This window comes from Leopardus geoffroyi, chromosome B4, assembly GCF_018350155.1.
Source record: "Leopardus geoffroyi isolate Oge1 chromosome B4, O.geoffroyi_Oge1_pat1.0, whole genome shotgun sequence".
Classification (NCBI taxonomy): domain Eukaryota; kingdom Metazoa; phylum Chordata; class Mammalia; order Carnivora; family Felidae; genus Leopardus; species Leopardus geoffroyi.
The window spans coordinates 61,933,832-61,954,258 of NC_059341.1; the positions used below are offsets into that span (position 1 = coordinate 61,933,832).

Below are 20,427 nucleotides of genomic sequence, written 5' to 3' on the forward strand. Positions count from 1 at the left end.
CAGCTGATGATTTTGCTGGGATACATGTCTATTAGGAAATACTTGTGAGATGAGGGATGAGTATTGCAGATCTGTCACATATTTTCATGTTTACACCTGTAATGAGTTGATTTAGTATATTAAATACGTAGCCTTTTGGTGGCTTATAGAGCTAATTAGTATGTTTGTGTTGTTAGATTATTCTCTCAGGTTTGAGTTGGATGCTTTGTAAGTGGAAATTGTTAGCTGAAGAAGCACTGTCTTTTCCGTAATCCTTTTCAGTGTGTGTTCATTTTATTGAAATATTTTGTAACCCAGTTATTTTTATGGAGCCAGTATAGTCTTGCAGGAAAATCTCTGGATTAGGAGTCAGGATGCCTGAGCTCAAGTCTTGGAACTACTAAGTGAGCTCTGTGATTTTTTTTTTCCTTTTTTTAGTAAGATTTTCACCTACTTTGGAATTTGGTAAAAAGGAGATTGTTTTTTAAAAATAGGGAGTTTAATTAAAGACATTAATAGAAACAAGATATTAAGTATATACTCAGTATTCTGAAAACCATGAAAGAATGGTGTGAGTTTTTTTAGATTAGGGTCCTTTTCTCATCCGTTGATCTTTTTATCTGTCAAAATGGAGATATTTGGAATATGAGCATACCTGTTTCATTTCATCTAAAACTGGTGTTTGTTTAGCACATTTGTATGTTTTTTTCCATTTTCTTTAATATTTTGGGTGTTTTTGGGTGATTTCATCTTTTACTGAAATGTAACATTTAAAATTTTGTTAAAATTCCTTTCATTTTGAGGATAATACATGTTTCAGATATCATCTTAGTTTATTGTTTAGGAGTTGTCAGTTATTTGAAGGTTAAAACTTAGTTTGGTCTCCTTTGTTTAAACCATGCTTGATTTATTATACCAGAGAAAAATAAAGTGGGTAGTTTACCTCAGAGTAAAATTATATTTCATTGTTACAGTCAGTGGATCTATTCTTTTCAGTATTAAATATTTACAATGTTAACCAATTATTCTAATTTAATTGGTTATTAGGTTTCTTTCTTTTTGCATCCAATTGTAGAAATATGGAAGGTCTCTATCCTTGGTCATATAAACCATGTTCATTTTTCATAGTTTATAGATAATAATTACTATATTTTACGTCACTTAGCTTCCATGGCAGATTGTCTCAATTGACTGCTTTTTGGCTGACAACTCAATGCGGAATCCAAATTGAAATTCTGGCTCCTTTTCTCAGTAATAATTTTGCTGTGACCTGGACACTTAAGGGAGAGAAAACTCTTCACTCTTACCCACAAACTCAGCATTCAGTAATTGACTGTCCTTTACTTTTAAAACTGTTCAGTAGGAAGGCTTGTTAATTTAAAACACCAGCTTTAGGAATTCTCTATTAGAGTTGATTGCCAGTAAATCCACCTGGCAGATTATTCAAGAATATAGATGAATCCTATTTCTTTAGATTGATCTCGATTAGCTTTTGTGCTAATTAATGAAAAAGATTTGGTGTTGATACTTTTAAAGTAAAATATATTTTTTCTTACATACACGAGCAAATTTGTGGTGTTTAGAGTTTAGAGTTCTTAGGTATAAAGCTCACAAGTGAAAATGTGATGAAGGATATACAAAATAAAAATTTCATTGGCATGAGATATATTTTAATAAGGAAGGAAGGTTTTTACTTAAAAATAATGCAGCCTGAGTACTGGGGGTGGTGAGTAGTGGTTGTGGTGGTAGCAATGAAGACTGAAAAGCAGTTGAGTAATTTGGAGGGTATATCACAGAGAATATGCTTGTAGAATTTGGAAGGCTTGATTGCAATTAGCATTTCTACTTTTTAGATATTCTAAAATAAATTTGCCTTTTTTTCCTAGGCTGCAGAGATTTTTGATGGTGGAAATGGCGAAACCCAAACTACGTCTCCTGCTATTCCTTGGGCTGCTTTTCCTACAGGTACTACTATGCAGTAAGAGAGGTTTTTCTTTTTTCTTTTTTTTTTTTTAATTTAACATTTTTGCCTTTTCTTTGAAAGCCTTTTTACTTTGCACTTGGCCTTCTTTGATCTGAAAAAAGGAATGACCCAGATTTAATTTAGGTTTTTCTCTTAACAGATTATAAATTGCATAACAAATTCTGCAGTGTGGCTTGAGGCATGATTTCAAAAATGATATCATGAACATTAAATGAAATTAAAGTATAATTTACATTTCCTAACTCATCTTAGTTTTAGGAAAATGAGGTACCAAATAATATTTTTAGACTGCCTGGTTAATTAATTAAAAAGACTCCTTATTCTTATATTCTAAAAATATTCTAAAATAATTTTACATCTTCACCAGTATTTAAATTTAGAAGTGTTTTTGTTTTTTTTTTTAGGAAGGTCATTCATAAGTATTAAAAATAAAAATTTAGCCATCCAAGATATCAAATGCAAAAATAAATTCTAGTATTTAGAGATATTTTGTGGAAGACCTAATGTTCAGTATTAATATAATTCATGTATAAATAATATTTTGAATTTTCTAGACTTTTTGCTCTGCCAAATCGTTGTAAAATTGGAGGTAGAAGATAAAAGGATCCTTCTTTAACAGCTCTGTTTAGTCTTAGATTATTAGAGTTATTCATCCTAAAATATTTTTCTAGTGCTTATTATGCATTAAGCACTAGGGGAATGTGTCCTTTACTTCAAGAGAAGATAGGCACATACGTACCTGTATGTGATATGTAGCAGATTTGTAATATGAAGCAGATTTGTGATTTGGGAAGAATGATGATTTCGTCATGCATTCATTTAGCAAATGTTTATTTTAGGCCTCATATGAGTCAAGTACTGTCCTAGAAGGTCAGTATATATTATCGATCTGGGCTTTGAAGGATATTTATGATTTCAATAGGCAGAGAGGGGAGAATGGGGAAAGATTTTGAAGAGAGAAGAATAAATGAAACAAAGGTGTAAACATGGGAAAGGATGACATAGTTAGGATGCTCATTCTTGTTTGAGGGCTTTATGTTTGTTGTTTCCTTTGCCTGGAATTTCTCACCTTGTTCCCCATTGCCACACTCTCCTGCTCCCTTACTATACTAACTCCTCTGTTTTTTATGTGTTGTCTTTTGCTTTAATATCTCTTTTTCTGGGAGGCCTTCCCAGAGAACCTTCCCACACCTATGTACACCTATTTTTTGACTTGCATTTTAGGTTGTAAGTTTTGTGACGTTAGGTGCTATGTCTGTTTGTCCTGTTGTTATGTCTTAAATGTCGAACACAGTGCCAAGCTTATAGCTGGCCCTAAATAAATATTCATAGAATAATTAAAGAAAAACATGAATGAATAGCTGAATGAATGATGACTAGGGTGACAGTGGAAATCAATAGGAAGAATTGGAATAATGATATTTATATAACAGTTTAGGATTTTCAGTGTGTTGTCACTTTTTTGCTTATTGTAAGGTAGATAGGCCAGCTTCAGTATACCTCTTGTACAAAATGATGGTTTATAAAATTTTGGAGTTTGATACAGATATATATGTTTAGGAATGAAATCTAGTCTTTCAGATTATATTTCCATTCTTTTTCAATAACTCTTTTGTGGAAAAAAAACCCCATCATCAGGGCTGTCTGGGTGACTGGATGTGAGGGAGAAGGAGGAGTCAAAATTGATATTTGAGATTTTAAGCCTTGGTTCTGAAGGAATGGCATTTCCTTGAACAGAAATAGAGACTTTTATTAAAAAGTTAATTTGGGACGGTTTGAAGCCTAATGAATTTGTCCTAGACGTGTATTTAAGGTACCTAGAGTTCAGGAGAAAGGTTAGGGCTGGAGTTCTTGGTTTGGGAGTTTCTTCATGGATATGATAGTTGAAGTTGTAGGTGATAACTGGAGGAAACAGTATGTAAAGAGAATAGGGTTAAGTAGAGACATTTAGATGTCCTTAGTTGGGGAACAGGAGGAAGAAAAGGACAGAAGGTCGAGAGAGAAGGAGAGTATGGGCTAGGCATCAGGAGTAGAACATTTCAAAGAAGGGATGGTCACTGGTATCAAAGGCTATATGTAGCGAGGTCAATGAGATTGGAGACTGAGAAAAACCTCACAGTCAGAGGCAGCTTTTAAAGAAATGGTTTCAGTAGATTAGAAGTTGAAGACAAATTGTACTTCTTTACTATGTGTGAAAGCAAGAACAGAATCCATTTTGCTATAATTATTGTGGCAGTGTAATAAAGAATTGTATATTGTGGGCAGATTATCTAATTCCTGTTCTCCAAGAGTGAATGTTATATGTCCCATCTATGTATCTATATATCTGTAGGTCAAGTCCTCAAAGCCTTATTAGAATTAAAGAACAATTCCTTTAGTGTGCACATGCATACACACACGCACGCGCGTGCACACACACACACACACACACACACACACACACACACACACAGTTTCTCCCTTACTCCCTTAAAAAGTCAGATCTGAAGTCTTTCTGAATTTCCTTGGTGACTTGCAGAAGTGGAGGTAAAGAAACCTGGCCACAAGCTAAAGTTAAGACATGGCAGATGTTTGCTCAGCCAAAATAATCTTTCTCTTTTGTTGAAGATGGTTTCTCTTCCTCTGCTTGCTGGTATTGTATTGTTTGCCTCTGATTCAGGTATCCGAAGTTGTTTAGACAAGAGTGATCTGAACATCCTAATTAGTATAACAATTTAATCATTTCCACACCAAAGTCCAGAGAAATAGGAAGCTTTAAGAGATCTAAAGTAGATTCTTTTCAGTTTTAGGAAAGACTAATATTCTCCTTTTGTCTGGTTTTCTACCTACATCCTAGCAGTCTGTAATCTATATGAAAGATCTTTTTAAAAGAGATGAATATTAACCAAGTTTTACCATATCTTAAAATCCAAGAAGATTACTCAGAAACATTTGGTTTAAGTTTTTAAAGTACTTGGGGGAGAATAGAAATTTTCCTTTTCGAGATTAGGATAAAAGATTTTAAGCAAAGAATGTAGTAGGCTTAGTGTGACTAATGATTATCTTGCTTTAGGGCTGGCAGTTAGTTGGAGGATGATTTCATAATAGCAACTGGGATAATTAATTTATCATGTAAACAGTGTCTGTTTATAACTTACAATACTGTTAATGAATCGAGGTACCTCAAAACATGCATCTCACTGTACTATTAGGATCATTTACACAGTGGGACTTTTCAAAATGCTAGTTTCTGTGCAGAGCTGATGATGATATTAAAAAGTTGCCATTGAGAATAAAGGAAATTCACATGTTAATTTTGTATACAAACTGTTTCCTGTAAGCCTGTATCTCATGGCATTTAACCATGTATAGCATTTAACCTGTAAAACGTGTCTCCACACTTACATCATCATGGGAGTTGGAGAATGTAAGTAAGAGACAAGTGAATATGAGGTTATCAATCTCCTTTTCTTTCTGCCTTTACTGTCAGTACAAGGGTGATAATTACTACTTTATTTTAGTGAAAGATACTCAATGAAAACAGTTGCCTTTATCAAGCATTTTCCTCTCTATTTCATGGCCTTTCCTTCTAGCTTTATCTTCCATGGTTATTCTTTTTGAAGCCTGTAGCCAAACTTTGATCTGCATTTTGTTTCTGGATGATGTCTATTATCACTTTGCCATTGCTCTGATTTTCATACCTTCCCTCATCTCCTATCTGCTTACTTGAGTCTCACTTTTCTTTCAAAATAAGGCATAGAGCTTTTACTGAATCTATATTTCATAACTCTTCTTTCTTCTGAGCTATTATATCAGTTTTTTTCTGCACCACTTGCTTGGGACTTAGGTCATGCCAGTTGGTATTTTTTTTTTAATTGTGGTAAAATGACACAAAATTTACCATGTAACTGTTTTTAAGTGTATAGTTTAGTATCATTAAGTATGTTCACATTGGTGTGCAGCCAATCTCTAGAACATTTTCATCTTGTAAAACTGAAACTCCAAAGCCCTTAAACAAAACCACCCATTTGCCCCTCCCCCAAACCCCTGGCAGCTACCATTCTACTTTCTGTCAACTCTAGGTAACTCATGTAAATAGAATCATAGTGTATTTGTCTTTTTGTGACTGGCTTATTTTACTTAGCATAATGTTCACAGGGTTCATCCATGTTATAGCATGTGTTAGAATTTCCTTCCTTTTTAAGCCTGACTAATATTCCACTATGTGTACAGACCACATTTTGTTTATCTATTAATACATTGATGGGCACTTGGGTTGCTTTCTTTGACTGTAAATAATGCTGCTATGAATATGGGTGTACTAATTTATATGAAAAAATGTATTATCATTATGACTGCTACCTTTACATGTCTACTTTAGACTAAACTTTGGTAGGTAGAGACTATTTAAACCTTTATGAATTCTAAATACTTAGTATAGTATTTTACCTTGATAGTAAATAATGCTCAGTAATTATTTCTTGATGATTAGAACACATTTGCTTTCAAAAGTAACTCTTTTCAAAAAAGTTTTTATTTTAATTCCAGTTAATTAACATATGGTATTGTATTAGTTTCAGGTATACAATATAGCAATACAGCAAGTAACTCTTTTTAAGTGTTTTTACTTCTTTGGAGGTAATTAAATAGTCTTTCAACCACAGGGTAGAGGAAGCAAACCTAAACTTGCCTTAAAAAATACAGTAATCTTGGAAATCTTAGATAATTACTCAAATATGGCAAAGAAGGTATACTCTACGGTTCAGTGAACTTTCATGGTCATTACTAATACAGACAAGTGACCTGGAAATAATAATTAACAAGAGTAGTCACAGATTTGCAGAAAAAGAGAATCGCTATTTTGCTGTTTTTTTGTTTTTGTTTTTTTTCCCCTGATTTCTTGTCTTGTCTTACTGTGTGTTAGCAGGTAACAGTCGAGAACAATAGAAGTTAGACTAAATTTTAGTTAACAAATATTAGGGTCTAGACGTAATAATAGTATCCAGTTTTCTTTTTTTCTTATTTATGTTTCTAAACATTTTTCCAAAGGAAAATCATTCCAGATTCTGCATAGTATATAAGATCAGAAAGTTTTTGAGTTATAAACTCATAGAACTGTATTTTGTAGAATAAGAGTTTTTCTAAGGCAAGGAAATCTTGTTTTTTGAAATCATCTTCAAGTATCTTTTACAAATTTGTATAAGACTGGTAGTGCTCTACTTTTTTTAGAAATTTGTTTTCCTAATGTTTATTTTTGAGAGGGAGAGAGAGAGGGGGAGAGAGAGACAGCCCAGTGAGGGAGGGGCAGAGAGAGAGGGAGACGCAGAATCTGAAGCAGGCTCCAGGCTCTACACTGTCAGCACAGAGCCCTACGCAGGGCTCAAACTCATGAACTATGAGATCACTACCTGAGCTGAAGTCAGACATTTAACCGACTGAGCCACCCAGGTGCTCCGGTAGTGCTCTACAGAATATGGACATACATATATGGATATTCTAATTTCTTCTCTTTTCCTCATTTTTACCTTTCAATGCAATTTCTACCCATACCTTTCTGAAGGAAGGACTTTCTTTTTATTTGACCTTACAAGTTCTAAGAACATTAGACTGTTAGTCTTAGTTTGGGTTCAGTATGTTTTCTGATTGCTTTCCAATTGCAGCAGATCCAAAGTTTCAGAATCCATGAGATTTATTTAAATTAATTCTTTAGTTTTTTTGTTTGTTCATTCGTTCACTAATTCACTCATTTATCAAATGTTTGAAAGTCGGCTGTGTATCAGACATTGAGTGCTGTGTGTTGTAGACCTCATTCCATTTTCAGTGATCCCATATGGAAATTGTCAGCTCAAATCACTGATATCTCATGAAATGCATTGTTAATATTGATAAGTGCTTTTATCAATAACTTTAGCTTCAAATATTTGATACAGGTTTCATGAAAAGAATATTCAGTCAGAAAGTATTGTCATGTTGCCATTGTGTACAATGTGGGTGGTGCTGTTTTAGAGGCAAATGACTGTTCACTTTTTACTTTTAACTTTAGAAATATAAATTGTCTAGAAGGCGAGGTGGGAGGCAAAACCTTGAATACTGTCCTTTCCAATATGTTTCTAAGTTCCTTGTAGCACTACACAGAACCACATTAGAATGCATTGACCATCAAAGGGAAAAACAAGCGGTCTAGATAGATACTTTAATCCAAATTAGCTCCTTCAAAACAGCTTATATAGAGGGCAAACTAAACTGTCTGTCACAAGCCGACCCTTTAGAAGGAGTAATGGGAATTGGACCAGCAGATGTTGAACCAAATAACTTAGATGTGGTTCACTTTGCATCTGGAGCTATTTGCATACAAAGCCAACAGGAAAGTTCAAACATTTTTCTCAAGACATTGGCAGAGAGAAACCTGGAAGACAGATGCCTTTTTGATTTCATGGTTCAGTTTTTCCATTCTCCATTCTCCTGGCCAGGAAAACCTAGGACAACAAATCGGTCATTTTATTAATATCCCATTACTCTTCTTGCTAACCCTGTTTTTCCAGTAGAATCTGTGTTACACATCTACAAGAGCTCAGAACCTGAGTCCACACATTTTTGTTTGAGAAAACATTGTTGTGATTTTTTTCTTCAGAATAATCTGTGGTTTGTACATAGTCATAGTAAACATTAACTGAATTCATTAGTCTGATCTATATTTTAGGTTAAATTTGAAAGTGACTTGGGGCGCCTGGGTGGCGCAGTCGGTTAAGCGTCCGACTTCAGCCAGGTCACGATCTCGCGGTCCGTGAGTTCGAGCCCCGCGTCAGGCTCTGGGCTGATGGCTCAGAGCCTGGAGCCTGTTTCCGATTCTGTGTCTCCCTCTCTCTCTGCCCCTCCCCTGTTCATGCTCTGTCTCTCTCTGTCTCAAAAATAAATAAACGTTAAAAAAAAAAAATTAAAAAAAAAAAAAAAAAAAAAGAAAGTGACTTGTATTCAAATACCTGTATTATAATAGGCAGTATGGGTGATGTTTAAAAATTTCCCATCCGTTCAACTTTGTATCCAATTAGACATTTTTTGCCAGGATGTAAGCTGGATTTCCATGGTAGTATAATAATTTTGTAGTATCTTTATACAGATTACTTGAATGGATGATTACCAGATACCTTCCTTTTGCTACTTTCTTTAAGTTTTTCTTACTTCCCAGATTATTAACTCATTTTTTTCTTATTCTGGAGCCAGTTTTTATAAATGATAACTAAGATGATAGTTTCTATGAAGCTATGAGTTATTGCTATACATGTAATATTAGTTTTCATGCAGGCTTTCAGTAATTTCTGGAAGTTCCTATCTTTATTAATACATATAGTATGGACTATATCAGTGATATTTGTTATGACCTTGAAGATTGGGTTTATAGTGTGGTTTAGAGTCAAATAACTCTGACTGTGAAGTGAGGAGTACTGGCTTTGCCTTCAACTAACTGTGTAACTTCTCTGAAACTCAGTTATTTAATCTATAAATCAAAGAACTAGATGGTACCTAAGTATTCTTCCAGCTTCTGAGTTCCAAGTTTATTTTTTCATTTTTTTTCTGTAATATGAGAAGCTTCCACTAGGTGAATCATGGTGCCTGGTTTTAACTTCATGGTGCTAGTGACACAGTGCTAATCTAATAAATTACATTTACTCTATAAATAGTTATAAACATGGAACAAAAATATTAATATGAAATACTATCATACATAAGAGAAACTTGTTTTTTTCTATGTATTTTAACTATTGTCAGCTACTATTTAAACTGAATCTTACAATATTTTATAGAACAATCTTTATGTGTTCTAATTCTGAACTTGCTTTTTAAAGACAGTGGTTTGATTTTTAGGATATTACAGAGTACATTAAAATTTTTAAAAATAGAACTTTGTAGGGATTTTCTTGTATTAATGAGAAATGAAGTTTGGCAGCAAATCTTGTTTCTTTAAGATGAAGATAGTACTCTGACTCTTTATCATCATAATCCTGAATTAGCCAAAAAAATTTTTTTTCATTAAAAAAAATTTTTTAATGTTTTTATGTTATTTTTGAGACAGAGAGAGACAGAGAATGAGCAGGGGAGGGGCAGAGAGAGAGCGAGACACAGAATCCAAAGCAGGCTTCAGGCTCTGAGCTGTCAGCACAGAGCCTGATGCAGGGCACGAACTCATGGGGCGTGAGCTCATGACCCGAGCTGAAGTCCAGATGCTTAACCGACTGAGCCACCAAGGCGCCCCAGCCAAAAAAAAATTTTTAAGCCCTTTTTGGCTCAATGGCTCAGTAAGAGTAGGAATCATTGCTTAGTGCTTTTATGCCAGTTTATAAATTTCTGTTTAGCTGTCTTTCTGAGTTATGTTTCTTTGGTCTCAGAAAATACACTTTTTATTGTTTTTGACAGTCAGGCATATACACACATATGTAGTAGTATAAAAGCATGAAAGAAATCGGATATGAAATTAAAATTCTACAGTGAAAGTTTCTTTTCTATCCTGGTCCTATAGTCCCACTCCCTTGATATAACTTGTTTTACATTTTCTTTTGTAGCCCTCCAGATATTGTACAGGGGAACAAAAACATGAATGCCACTTCCTTTTCTTTTTACAAAGATGACATTATACTGTTTATTCACACTAACACCTCTTGCTTGTTTCTCAATAGTAACTTGGAGATCTTTTTACAGGAGTACTTACAGATCTTCCTATTTCATTTTAAGAGTTGCACAGTGCTCTTTTGCATGGGTGTGCCGGCATTCATGTAACTAGTTATTTTCCTCTCAGTTTCCTGATGTTTTTGCAATGAATATTTTTTTCCCCTTGACTTTTCCTATTGTTTTGTTTTTGTCGTTCTCTTCTCATTTAACATTTTAGTGAGACTTGTTTTATAGAAGTATCCATTTATTGAGTTGTTTGGAAGCTTGCAAGTTGTGTTCCCATATTCAGGATTGTTTCTGGAGAGAGATCTCGATACAAATTCAGAAAAAGGGATGCAATGAATATTCTTGTATGTATTCTGTTTTAAAATGGGTGATAGTTTATATTGTTTCTGTGATTTAATGGGAAGTTTATTTAAAATTAGCACATAGTTCACTACTAATATAAGCAATTAGCATACTTGTTTTTTTAACTCTAAATAATGTCAAATTTTATATTTATATGATCACACATGAATACACATTTGCCATGTTGAAGGTGATGTTAATTTTATGAGTCCTTTGAAAATGAAATCTTTAGATGGTCATGGAAAAATTAATGGTAGCATGGTTGGTTGAAATGCTCTTTAGATGTCACATTCTATTTTTATGTGTAAAACGTTAGAATTTGTTTATAATATCTCCAAACTAGAAACAACCCAAATGTCAATCAAAAGTAGAGGCTTAATATTTGGGGGTATATTTATATAACAGAACACTATACACCTGGAAAATTAACGAGCTCCAGTTACATATAACAACATGGAAGAATCTCACAATCATATATACTGCCCTTAGAGTATCTTTAAGGGATCAGTCAGAGGTCTCAACTGACAAACTTTTCTATAATTTCTGATCCTAGTTCTGGGATCTTTGAAGTCTAGATGATCAGCTTCCTTTTGGAACAAGAATTTTGGAATTCTTGTTCTTCCTGAGAATGGGGGCTATGTGTTTTGGTTAGGAAGCCAAGTTGAGAACTCGTTCAGAGTGAGCCCCATGTCTGAATCTTCGAAGGGCAGTAGTCATCATCCTGTTCACTCTAGGCTGGCATGGGATAGGGAGCAGGGAGTAGACCTTAGATATGGGTGCTGTGGATGAATAGTACAGTGTGAGACTAGAGTAAATTTCAGTTTGGCCTAAAGTCTCTGGTATGGAGATGAGAGGCCAAGGCCAGATCTAAAGCTAATAGAACTGCTTGTGTCACTCTCTCCTTCTCCCCTGCTTTCCCTTTACCCCTGAGATTCTTGTTTTAGACTCCTAGGCCTAACTGTAGCTAGAAACAATAAGTTCTTCTATTTTGGGAAATCTCAAGTGACCAGATGGCTGGGGCCTGCAGGAACATGAGACTGACAGGACAGTAGAACCAGCATAACCAAAGGCTCTGACCTGCACTGTGCACACTTAGTTTGATGTCTCTGGACACCAGTGGTGTCTCTAATGAACATTGTTGTTGCTCTTGAGGATTTTAAAGCAGCTTGCATCGATTTGCTCAGCCAGGTTGAGTTTTCTGGCACTTCCTTCTTTGTTTTGAAGGTTGGGTATTTGATGGTCTCAAACAGTGTGTCTGTCCTACTCTTGATGCTATTTTCTGCAGACACTGCTTTCCTAGTGTTTCCTCTTTGGGGAGTGCCATGATTTCATGAGATTTTTGAGTCTTCTGATCCTTTTCTCCTCCTGTTTCCTCTTGGTGGTTCTTTATTCCATGACCCATCCATCAGCAAATTCTGTAGGTTACTTTTTTTAACCATTCCCTTAACATTGTGTGAGCATGCATCAATTAAAACATAAGGACATTTTTGCCGATAGAATTGTTCATTTGTCTAGTAAATAAACATTTTTGAACTTACCAACCCATTATGTTCCTAAAGGAACAGTATTAAAGTATTTTAAATTCTTGGTCTTATAATCTAAACACAAGTACTTTGCTTTGGTGGAAATATGTTTGGTAAAATTTGTGAATTTTATTTCTCCTGAATTTTTAAAGATGGACAGGCCTCTCCTTGTTTATGATCCTGTTTGAAGTTAAGGTGTGAGACTATTTATTTCTACCATATTTTCATTCATTTTTTTTTCCTATTCAATAAGTATTTATTGTGTACCAAATACATGGGAAACAATGGAAAACAAACAAAATAGAAAATGCTGTGACTATTCAATTAACATTTGTTAGGTGGAGTACAGATGAGTTGTAGTTCAACAGCAGACCACCAGAAAATTGAAATAGAGAAGTTTTTTCAAATATTAACATTCAAGTCTATAAGTTCCCCTCTGATTATTACTTTAGGTACATTTTGCCAATTTTGTTGTTTAAAAAGTCCTTCAATGATAAATGTTTTCAAATATTCAGAAAGAACTGATCTTTGTTATTTTAATTAATTAATTTTTATTTTAGAGAGAAAGAGTGTGAGCTGGGGGGAGAGGGGCAGAGGGAGAGAGAGAATTTTAAGCAGGCTATACACTCAGCATGGAGCCCGACATGAGGCTCAATCCTATGACCCTGGGATCATGACTTGAGCTGAAATCTAGTCGAATGCTCAGCCGACTGCACCACCCAGGCACTCCTGATCCTTTAGGTATTTTAAAAGTATTTATTAATTTTCAAGCATGGGGGGTTTTCTGATTATTTTTATTGTTGTTATTTCTTAAGTTGATTGCCTTATGGCTAGAGAAAGTAGTTTAATAAAAATTATTTATAATTTATGAGACTTTCTCTGGAACACAGTGCTGTCTGAGGATGAGCAGCATTGACATCCCCTGGGAGCTTATTAAAAACACAGGCTCAGGCTTTGCTCTTCACCTGCCATTCCAGAATCTGCATTTTAGCAAGATCCCCAGGTGATGCTTAATGTACAGGAATACTTGGGAAGTCTTGCTGCACTAGACCTGTCTAGATACTAGATTTGACAGTTGCAGAATGCACATATTTTATATAAAAATTAAATTATACAAGTATTATAATCTCTTATGATGGTGGATTTTATAAACTTTTTGAAGTTGTGTATGTAACTTTGTGCTTTGTCTCAAGATTATGTTACTAGGTGCATTCATATTTTCAGTATCTTTCTGGTGTATTGAGCTTTTATCATTATGTAGCGATCTTTTTATATATCTCTGGGTTTTTTTTTGTCCCTCAAACCTACTTTATTTGATTATAAACATAACAGCTTTATTTTGATTAAAATTCAACTGGTATTTCTTTTTCTATTCTTCTGTTTTTCAACATTGCATTCTTGTGTTTTTTTATATATGTTATTCATAAAGAGCTTAAAGCTAGATTTTGTTTACCCAGTCTGACAGTCCTAGTTTTTGAATTGGAATATTTGTCCATATATATTTTAATGTAATTACTGATGTACATATGTGGTTCTTTTTTCTACCGTTGTAGTTTTGGCTTTCTATGTGTAAGGCCATTTTATGTTTCTTCATTTTCTTTTTTAGCTTTTTTGAATTGATTTTCCTATTCCCTTTTTCTCCTGCTCAACCAGTTTGGAAATTATGTACTCCGCTTTGCTTCTTTTGGTGGTTTCCCTAGAAATTTTAACAAGCATTCTTAACTTACTAAAGCCTGAAGCAAATTAGTGTCTTTATCCTCCTCTTGAAAAACATAAGGACTGTGGAATCTGAACTTCAATAATTTTCTCTTTGGTAATTATGCTATTGTTGGCAAGTATTTTTTACATATCTATTCCCCAGAATCTGCATATATATCAATATATAATATATATTTAACTCTACAAGGCATTGTTACTATTATTATTGTTTATTCAAAGTATATTAGATATACCTGCATATTTACCATTTTTTTCTTTATTTCTCCTTGCATCTTAGACTCTGCATCACAAGTCACTTTCCTTCTGCTTAAAGTTCATCTTTGAACTTGAGACTTTTCCACAGGGGGGACACTGGCGAACTCTCAGTATATACTTGCTTGGAAATGCTTGTGCTTGTTCTTATTGGTTAGTTTCACCTAGATAGTTCTAGATTGACAGTCATTCTTTTCCCCCTGCACAATATGATTATTACCCCTCTGTCTTCTGATTTCCATAGTTTTTTTTTTTTTTTTTTGAGAAATTAATTGGGTCCATTAAGTTTTGCTTCTTTGAAGTTAATCGGTATTTTCTTTATGGCTACCTTTATGATTTACTCTTTTGTAATTGGTGTTCTGTAGGTTGGCTGTGGTATAGCAGGTAGGGATATGTTTTATTTGCCTTGCTTAGGTTGTGTTGGGCTTTAAAAATGTATTGAGTTGAATCTGTGGATTCAAGAAGCCCTGTGATCTATAGATTCAAGAAGCCTTACAAATCACTTATGGAAAATTATATCATTTCTAGGAAACTCTCAGCCATTATCTCTTCAAATATTTGTTTTGCTTCATTCTCTCTCCCCTCTTCTTTTGGAACTCTAAAATTAGATAAATGGCAGTTTTCTTCTTTTACCCTATCTCCATGTCTGTTAACCTCTTCTTCACATTCTGATATGCTACAGTCTGAGCAATTACACATATATCTTTCATTGCACTAATTCTTTCTTCATCATTGTCTAAGCTGATGTGAAACCTATACATGAGCTTATAATTTCTTTTTTCTTTCTCTTTTTCTCTCCCACTCTCTTCTTCCTCTCCTTCTCTTCTTCCCTTCTTTCCTTCCCCTTTTCCTTTCCGGTTTTTCCTTTTTGATCTTCTCTCCTCCTCCCCCTCCCTCTCCCTCCATCTTCTGTCCTCTCCTTTCCCTGATTCATTGCATTATTAGATACAGGCTACTTTCTTTCTTGCGTTCTAGGATGGCTATATTATTTTTAGTTCACTCTTACCAGGAGAATATAGTCCTTTGAGGTCCCAAATTTGTGGGGGAGGTCCCTTGAGTGGGGTCCTGAACTTTTACTTTTGTCCACTGTGTCTTTAAGGTCTTGAAAAACAAAGCTAAGTTTTACAAGCTTGACAAATGTCTTCAAGGCAAAAAATTGCTTATATCTTTTTGTTACATAATTTACTTAATTACTAAATTAATAGTTTCGTAATTTTTGCCTGAGTGTTTCTGTTTTGCAAGATCCACGGTTAAGTTGATATTTTAAAAATATTACTCTATACTTCTAATTGCTTTCTATGGATGGGTTAGCCAGGTGTGTAGTCTCTCATACTTTTTGAAATAGAAGTCCTAGGATTTTTATTTTTAAATTAAAAAAAACTCTTTACCTATAGAACCTACTTCTTTGGTGACTGGTTTTCTTTAATTTCATTTAAGGTAAAAAAAAATACTGACATGAAAAATTAAGCTTATAGACTCTTGTTTGCTAGATTCTGATAATTAGTATATGTCTACTGCCAATACATTGTGTATTTTAATTTATTTCAGAGTCTTATACCATCACTAATTTATTTGCTATGGCTTAATTAAATATGATGATGTCAAATGTGCTTATATTAAAAGTCTTTTTTTTCTGTAGCACCTGGGTGGCTGAATTGGTTGAGCATCTGACCTTGGCTCAGGTCATGATCTCATGGTTTGGGAGTTTGAGCCCCACCTTGGCTGGCTCTCTGCTGTCAGCGCAGGTCTTGCTTCGGATTCTCTGACTCCTCTCTCCGCTCCTCCCCAGCTCACGTGGGCTCTCTCTCTCTAAAAAATGAATAAACATTTTTAAAAAAAGTCTTTTTGGGGTGCCTGGGTGGCTTGGCTGAGCATCAAACTCTTGATTTTGGTTCAGGTCATGATCTTATAGTTTCCTGGGTTCGAGCTGTGTGTCAGCCTCTGGTTTAAGAGTGTGGAGTCAGCTTGAGATTCTGTCTCTGTCTCTGTCTCTGTCTCTCTCTCTCTCTCTCTCTCTCTCTGCCCCTCCCCTGCTCACACTCTCTCTGTCTCTCTCAAAATAAATAAATAAACTTAAAAAAAGTCTTTTTTTCCTTATATCCATGAAATATGTAAATTATAAATTTATATCCCTTGATTATGTTTAAGAATATTGGTATCTTTACACTAACTGAATATTACATATATATTATATATATAATTCTTACAAGTTTTGATTTACATTTCTTTAGAAAGAAAAGGCATTGTTGGTCATGATAGTGTTTAGAGTTTAAACTGATATCATTTTGGATTCATTGGGTGTAAACCAAAGAAGTATATTTATTTCCTAGGCTCTTTTACGGTTAAAGTGAACTAAATAGACAATCATACTTCACGTGTATAATAAAAATAATTAGTTGTCTTTTTTCTCTTGATGGGAAGGATATGAATTACATGAATTGTTTACTTCTGGAAAGTAGTTCACATTTTTATGTTTCTGTTGTACAAGTGTATAGTTCTGGGTGTAGCCCATGAAGTGGTAAACAGCTGGGTTTGACAGATAAGTTGTAATTTTTACCTTATTCAGAGTGCTGAGTCAGTCTTAGGTTTTTGAGTCTGGATTAGTCTCTCAGTTTCTTGGGGAAACTGAATTTTAAAGTTTTCATAGAAGCACAGTGTTTTTGTATGTCTGGAAGTATAGATGTTTAACTGGTTTGATTTAGTTGTAAAAGCTCTTCATTGTTTTGTTTATTGCAAATATTAAGACTTCTTTGTAGACTCCCAAAAAAAATCTAATGTGACAGGATCCATATTGTAAACTTTTCTGTGTTTGTTGAAATTTATGTAAGTATATTTTATGGGTTAATATATAGCTATTACATATATAATTTAGAGAAATTTCAGTTAAAAATTTTTTAATGTTTATTCATTTTTGAGAGGCAGAGAGAGATAGATCACGAGGTGGGGGGGGGGGGGCGGGAAGGGCAGAGAGAGAGGGAGACACAGAATCCAAAGCAAGCTCCAGGCTCTGAGCTGTCAGCACAGAGCCTGACATAGGGCTTGAACCCATGAACTATGAGATCATGACCTGAGCCAAAGTCAGACACCTAACCAACTGAGCCAGCCAGGCGCCCCAAGAAATTTCAGCTTTTTGATTTCAGATTTTTAATTTTATAATTACACTTTACTTACCTGCTAAGACTTATGGGAAATTAAATTTCAATGATTTGTTGTTAGTTTTCCTAAAGGCTAATTGAAGCTGTATTTCATTAGCCCATAGCTTATACTGATGTATTTACAGGTTTGTTAAAAAACATAAACATTTCTGTGTAAAACCGACTAAGGTGAACATTAAAATTAATAAATGTTTTAGAAGTGAAAAGGTCTTATATTAAAACATGTTTTTATCAGAATAAAGTACAAACTCATGTTTTTGCTTATTTTATGTTTTTTAATTATAATTTTTTTAATGTTTATTTATTTTTGAGAGAGAGAGAGAGACAGAGCGTGAGCAGCAAAGGGGCAGAGGGAGAGGGAGACACAGAATCTGAAGGAGGCTCCAGGCTCTGAGATGTTAGCACAGAGCCCAATGTGGGGCTCAAACTCACAAACTGTGAGATCACCTGAGCCAAAGTTGGATGCTTAACAGACTGAGCCACCCAGGTGCCCCTTTAAATTTTTTTGAGACAGAGTGCGATCGAACTGGGGAGGGGTAGAGGGAGAGAGAGAGACCTAAGCAGGCTCCATGTCCAGCATGGAGCTTACTGCAGGGCTCGATCTTAGGACCATGAGATCATGACCTGAGCTGAAACTAAGAGTCGGATGCTTAACCAACTGAACCACCCAGGTGCCCCCAAACTCATCTTTTTAAAAGTAATTCACATTTTAGAGATATATAAATGCCTTATTATGATAAAGGGGAATTTCTAATATTCATCATGAGTTCTATAGATACTATATGACAATTAAGTGAGATTTTTTAAATGGGGTTAGTTAATCATTTTTGGTATATCAAATGCTTTGTCTTGAAATGACATTGGCTTTGGTTATTCCAGTTGTTTCACTCTAGGGCAAGCTGAATACAAGTATGTTGGTCAGTACTCTTGGTCTCATTCTTTTGCTTAGTGCATCAGCTTCCTCTTCTTCGTTTTCACTTCTGTCAAACTAGTTCAGATTTATAGAACATCTCACATGAATTATTGCAAATATTATCTTAACTGATTCCTTTTCTCCTAATTCATACTGTACATGGTTTCCAGAATAGTCTTTATATAGAGGAGTTCAAAACCGCTAAGCTCTTTTGTCTCATTTTCCAAATCCACTCTTATCCGCTAATGGCCTAACTATGTTGACTTGTCATCACTATTACCCTTGACATACCAGTGGTCCAGTAAAACTGAAATTACTTGCCTTTCCCAGCAGGTCTTTCTAGTGTGTCCCTAGCTCTGTTTTTTCTTGTTTTGTTCTCGAGCTGGAATATTCTCCACTACATGTTCAAGTCACACCTTTCTTTCAAGGCTTGGTTTACATGTCTCTTTCTCCACTGAACTTCTTTAACCCCTTCAATTTCTGCCAGAGGAATAACCTTTGTTTTCTATTAATTACTGTTTTGTTTTATCTATGGCATTTTATTCTGTTAGTTCGTCTTTTTTAGGTTGATGGTTATGCCAGCACATACCCCTGTTTTTTTCTACATCTGTAATCCTTGCTTTTGGATTCTTCACTTCATTATCATCTTCTTTCTCCCTTCCTCTTAAAAGTTGTTTTCTAGGGTTCTGTCCTTGCTTCTCGTATTTTTTCACTGATGAAATCTTTTAATTGAGGGTATTTAGGTTTGTGCTTTTACTCTTGCCCTTCTTCAGAGCTTCAGACTTAAATTTTCAGCTGCTCTCTGGCTCTTTCTATCTGGCTGTTTCTCTTAGGTACCTTAAAGTCAACATATCTAAATCATATCCTCCTTTTTACTGCTTTAAACCTACACTCTTCTAATATTTCTTTTCTCACTTAATAAAGTCAGCATTCAGTCAGGTCTATCAGCCAGAAAACGGTTATTTTTAAGTCTCTCTCTCTTTTAATTTCTTACAACTAGTTGACTAGGGCCTCTGTAATCACCATATTTCTTTTGGGCTTTTTACTTTTCAATTATGTTGCCATTCCCTTAAACATATTCTGTGGTTTCATGTCTCCATACCTTTTTTTTTTTTTTTCTTGAGTGTAGTTGACCCATTGTTCATATGCTCTTCTCTTTGCCTAGAAAGTACCAGTAAGAATTATACAGACTTGGCTATGAATCCCAGCTTCACCATTAAGAGCTCTGTGATCTTGGCCAAGTTAATTAGCCTTTCGAGTACCTGTTTTCTTGTCTGTAAAATGGTCATAATACCTGTTAAGAAGAAGTATTCTCAAGATTAAGTGTGAATACACATATGCATATATATACATGTATATTATATAATCTACATTGTATATCTCTACATTGATATATATGTAGATATCTAATCACATATATATATATATATATATATATATGATTAAAGGTGATAGTATATACTATTAAAGATTAAATGAGTATGTCTGAGATGGTGTTATTTAAGTATTTTCCCCTTTCTCTTGCTTTTCCTTTATCTCACAAGCTACATGTCCTATTTTAAGTCCATCTAGGGATCACATCCTTTCTGAAGACTTTCTTATAAAGATAAAGGTAATCTTTTTCTTCTTTGCACTTAGACTTAATCTTCTATATCTTCTATTATTATAATTTGTTTACATGTATCTTCACTACAGTGTGATCCTTAGGGTGGCAAACTGTCTTTTTTTTATCCTGTTTTTAGAAACCTAAATATGGCACGTATGAAACTCATCAAGTTACATACCAAATTCTGTGTGTATGAGTGTATGGACCTTTCTGGAGAGGAAAGTTCATAGCTCCTTTTAGACTCTCAGAGTTATCTGTTACTTAAACAAGATGAACGCTCCCTGTGCCAGCACATGATATGATAC

The 20,427-nt window shown here is 34.5% G+C and overlaps 1 protein-coding gene across 24 annotated transcripts in view; it reads left to right on the forward strand.

The window, feature by feature from the left end:
* Window positions 1–20,427, forward strand: part of CCDC91 (coiled-coil domain containing 91) — a 387,168-nt gene that overhangs the window by 80,528 nt on the left and 286,213 nt on the right. For 15 of the 24 annotated variants that reach the window (XR_006709146.1, XR_006709147.1, XR_006709148.1 and 12 more), the window contains one exon: window positions 1,866–1,957. Coding sequence is in view for 20 of the 24 variants with exons in the window: in XM_045465034.1 (XP_045320990.1) it covers window positions 1,866–1,957 (92 nt within the window). In the remaining 4 variants the exon portion in view is untranslated. Of the gene's footprint in view, window positions 1–1,862; window positions 1,958–20,427 lie in introns of those variants that run through there. The other 9 variants (XM_045465047.1, XM_045465048.1, XM_045465050.1 and 6 more) reach the window with 2 other exon arrangements.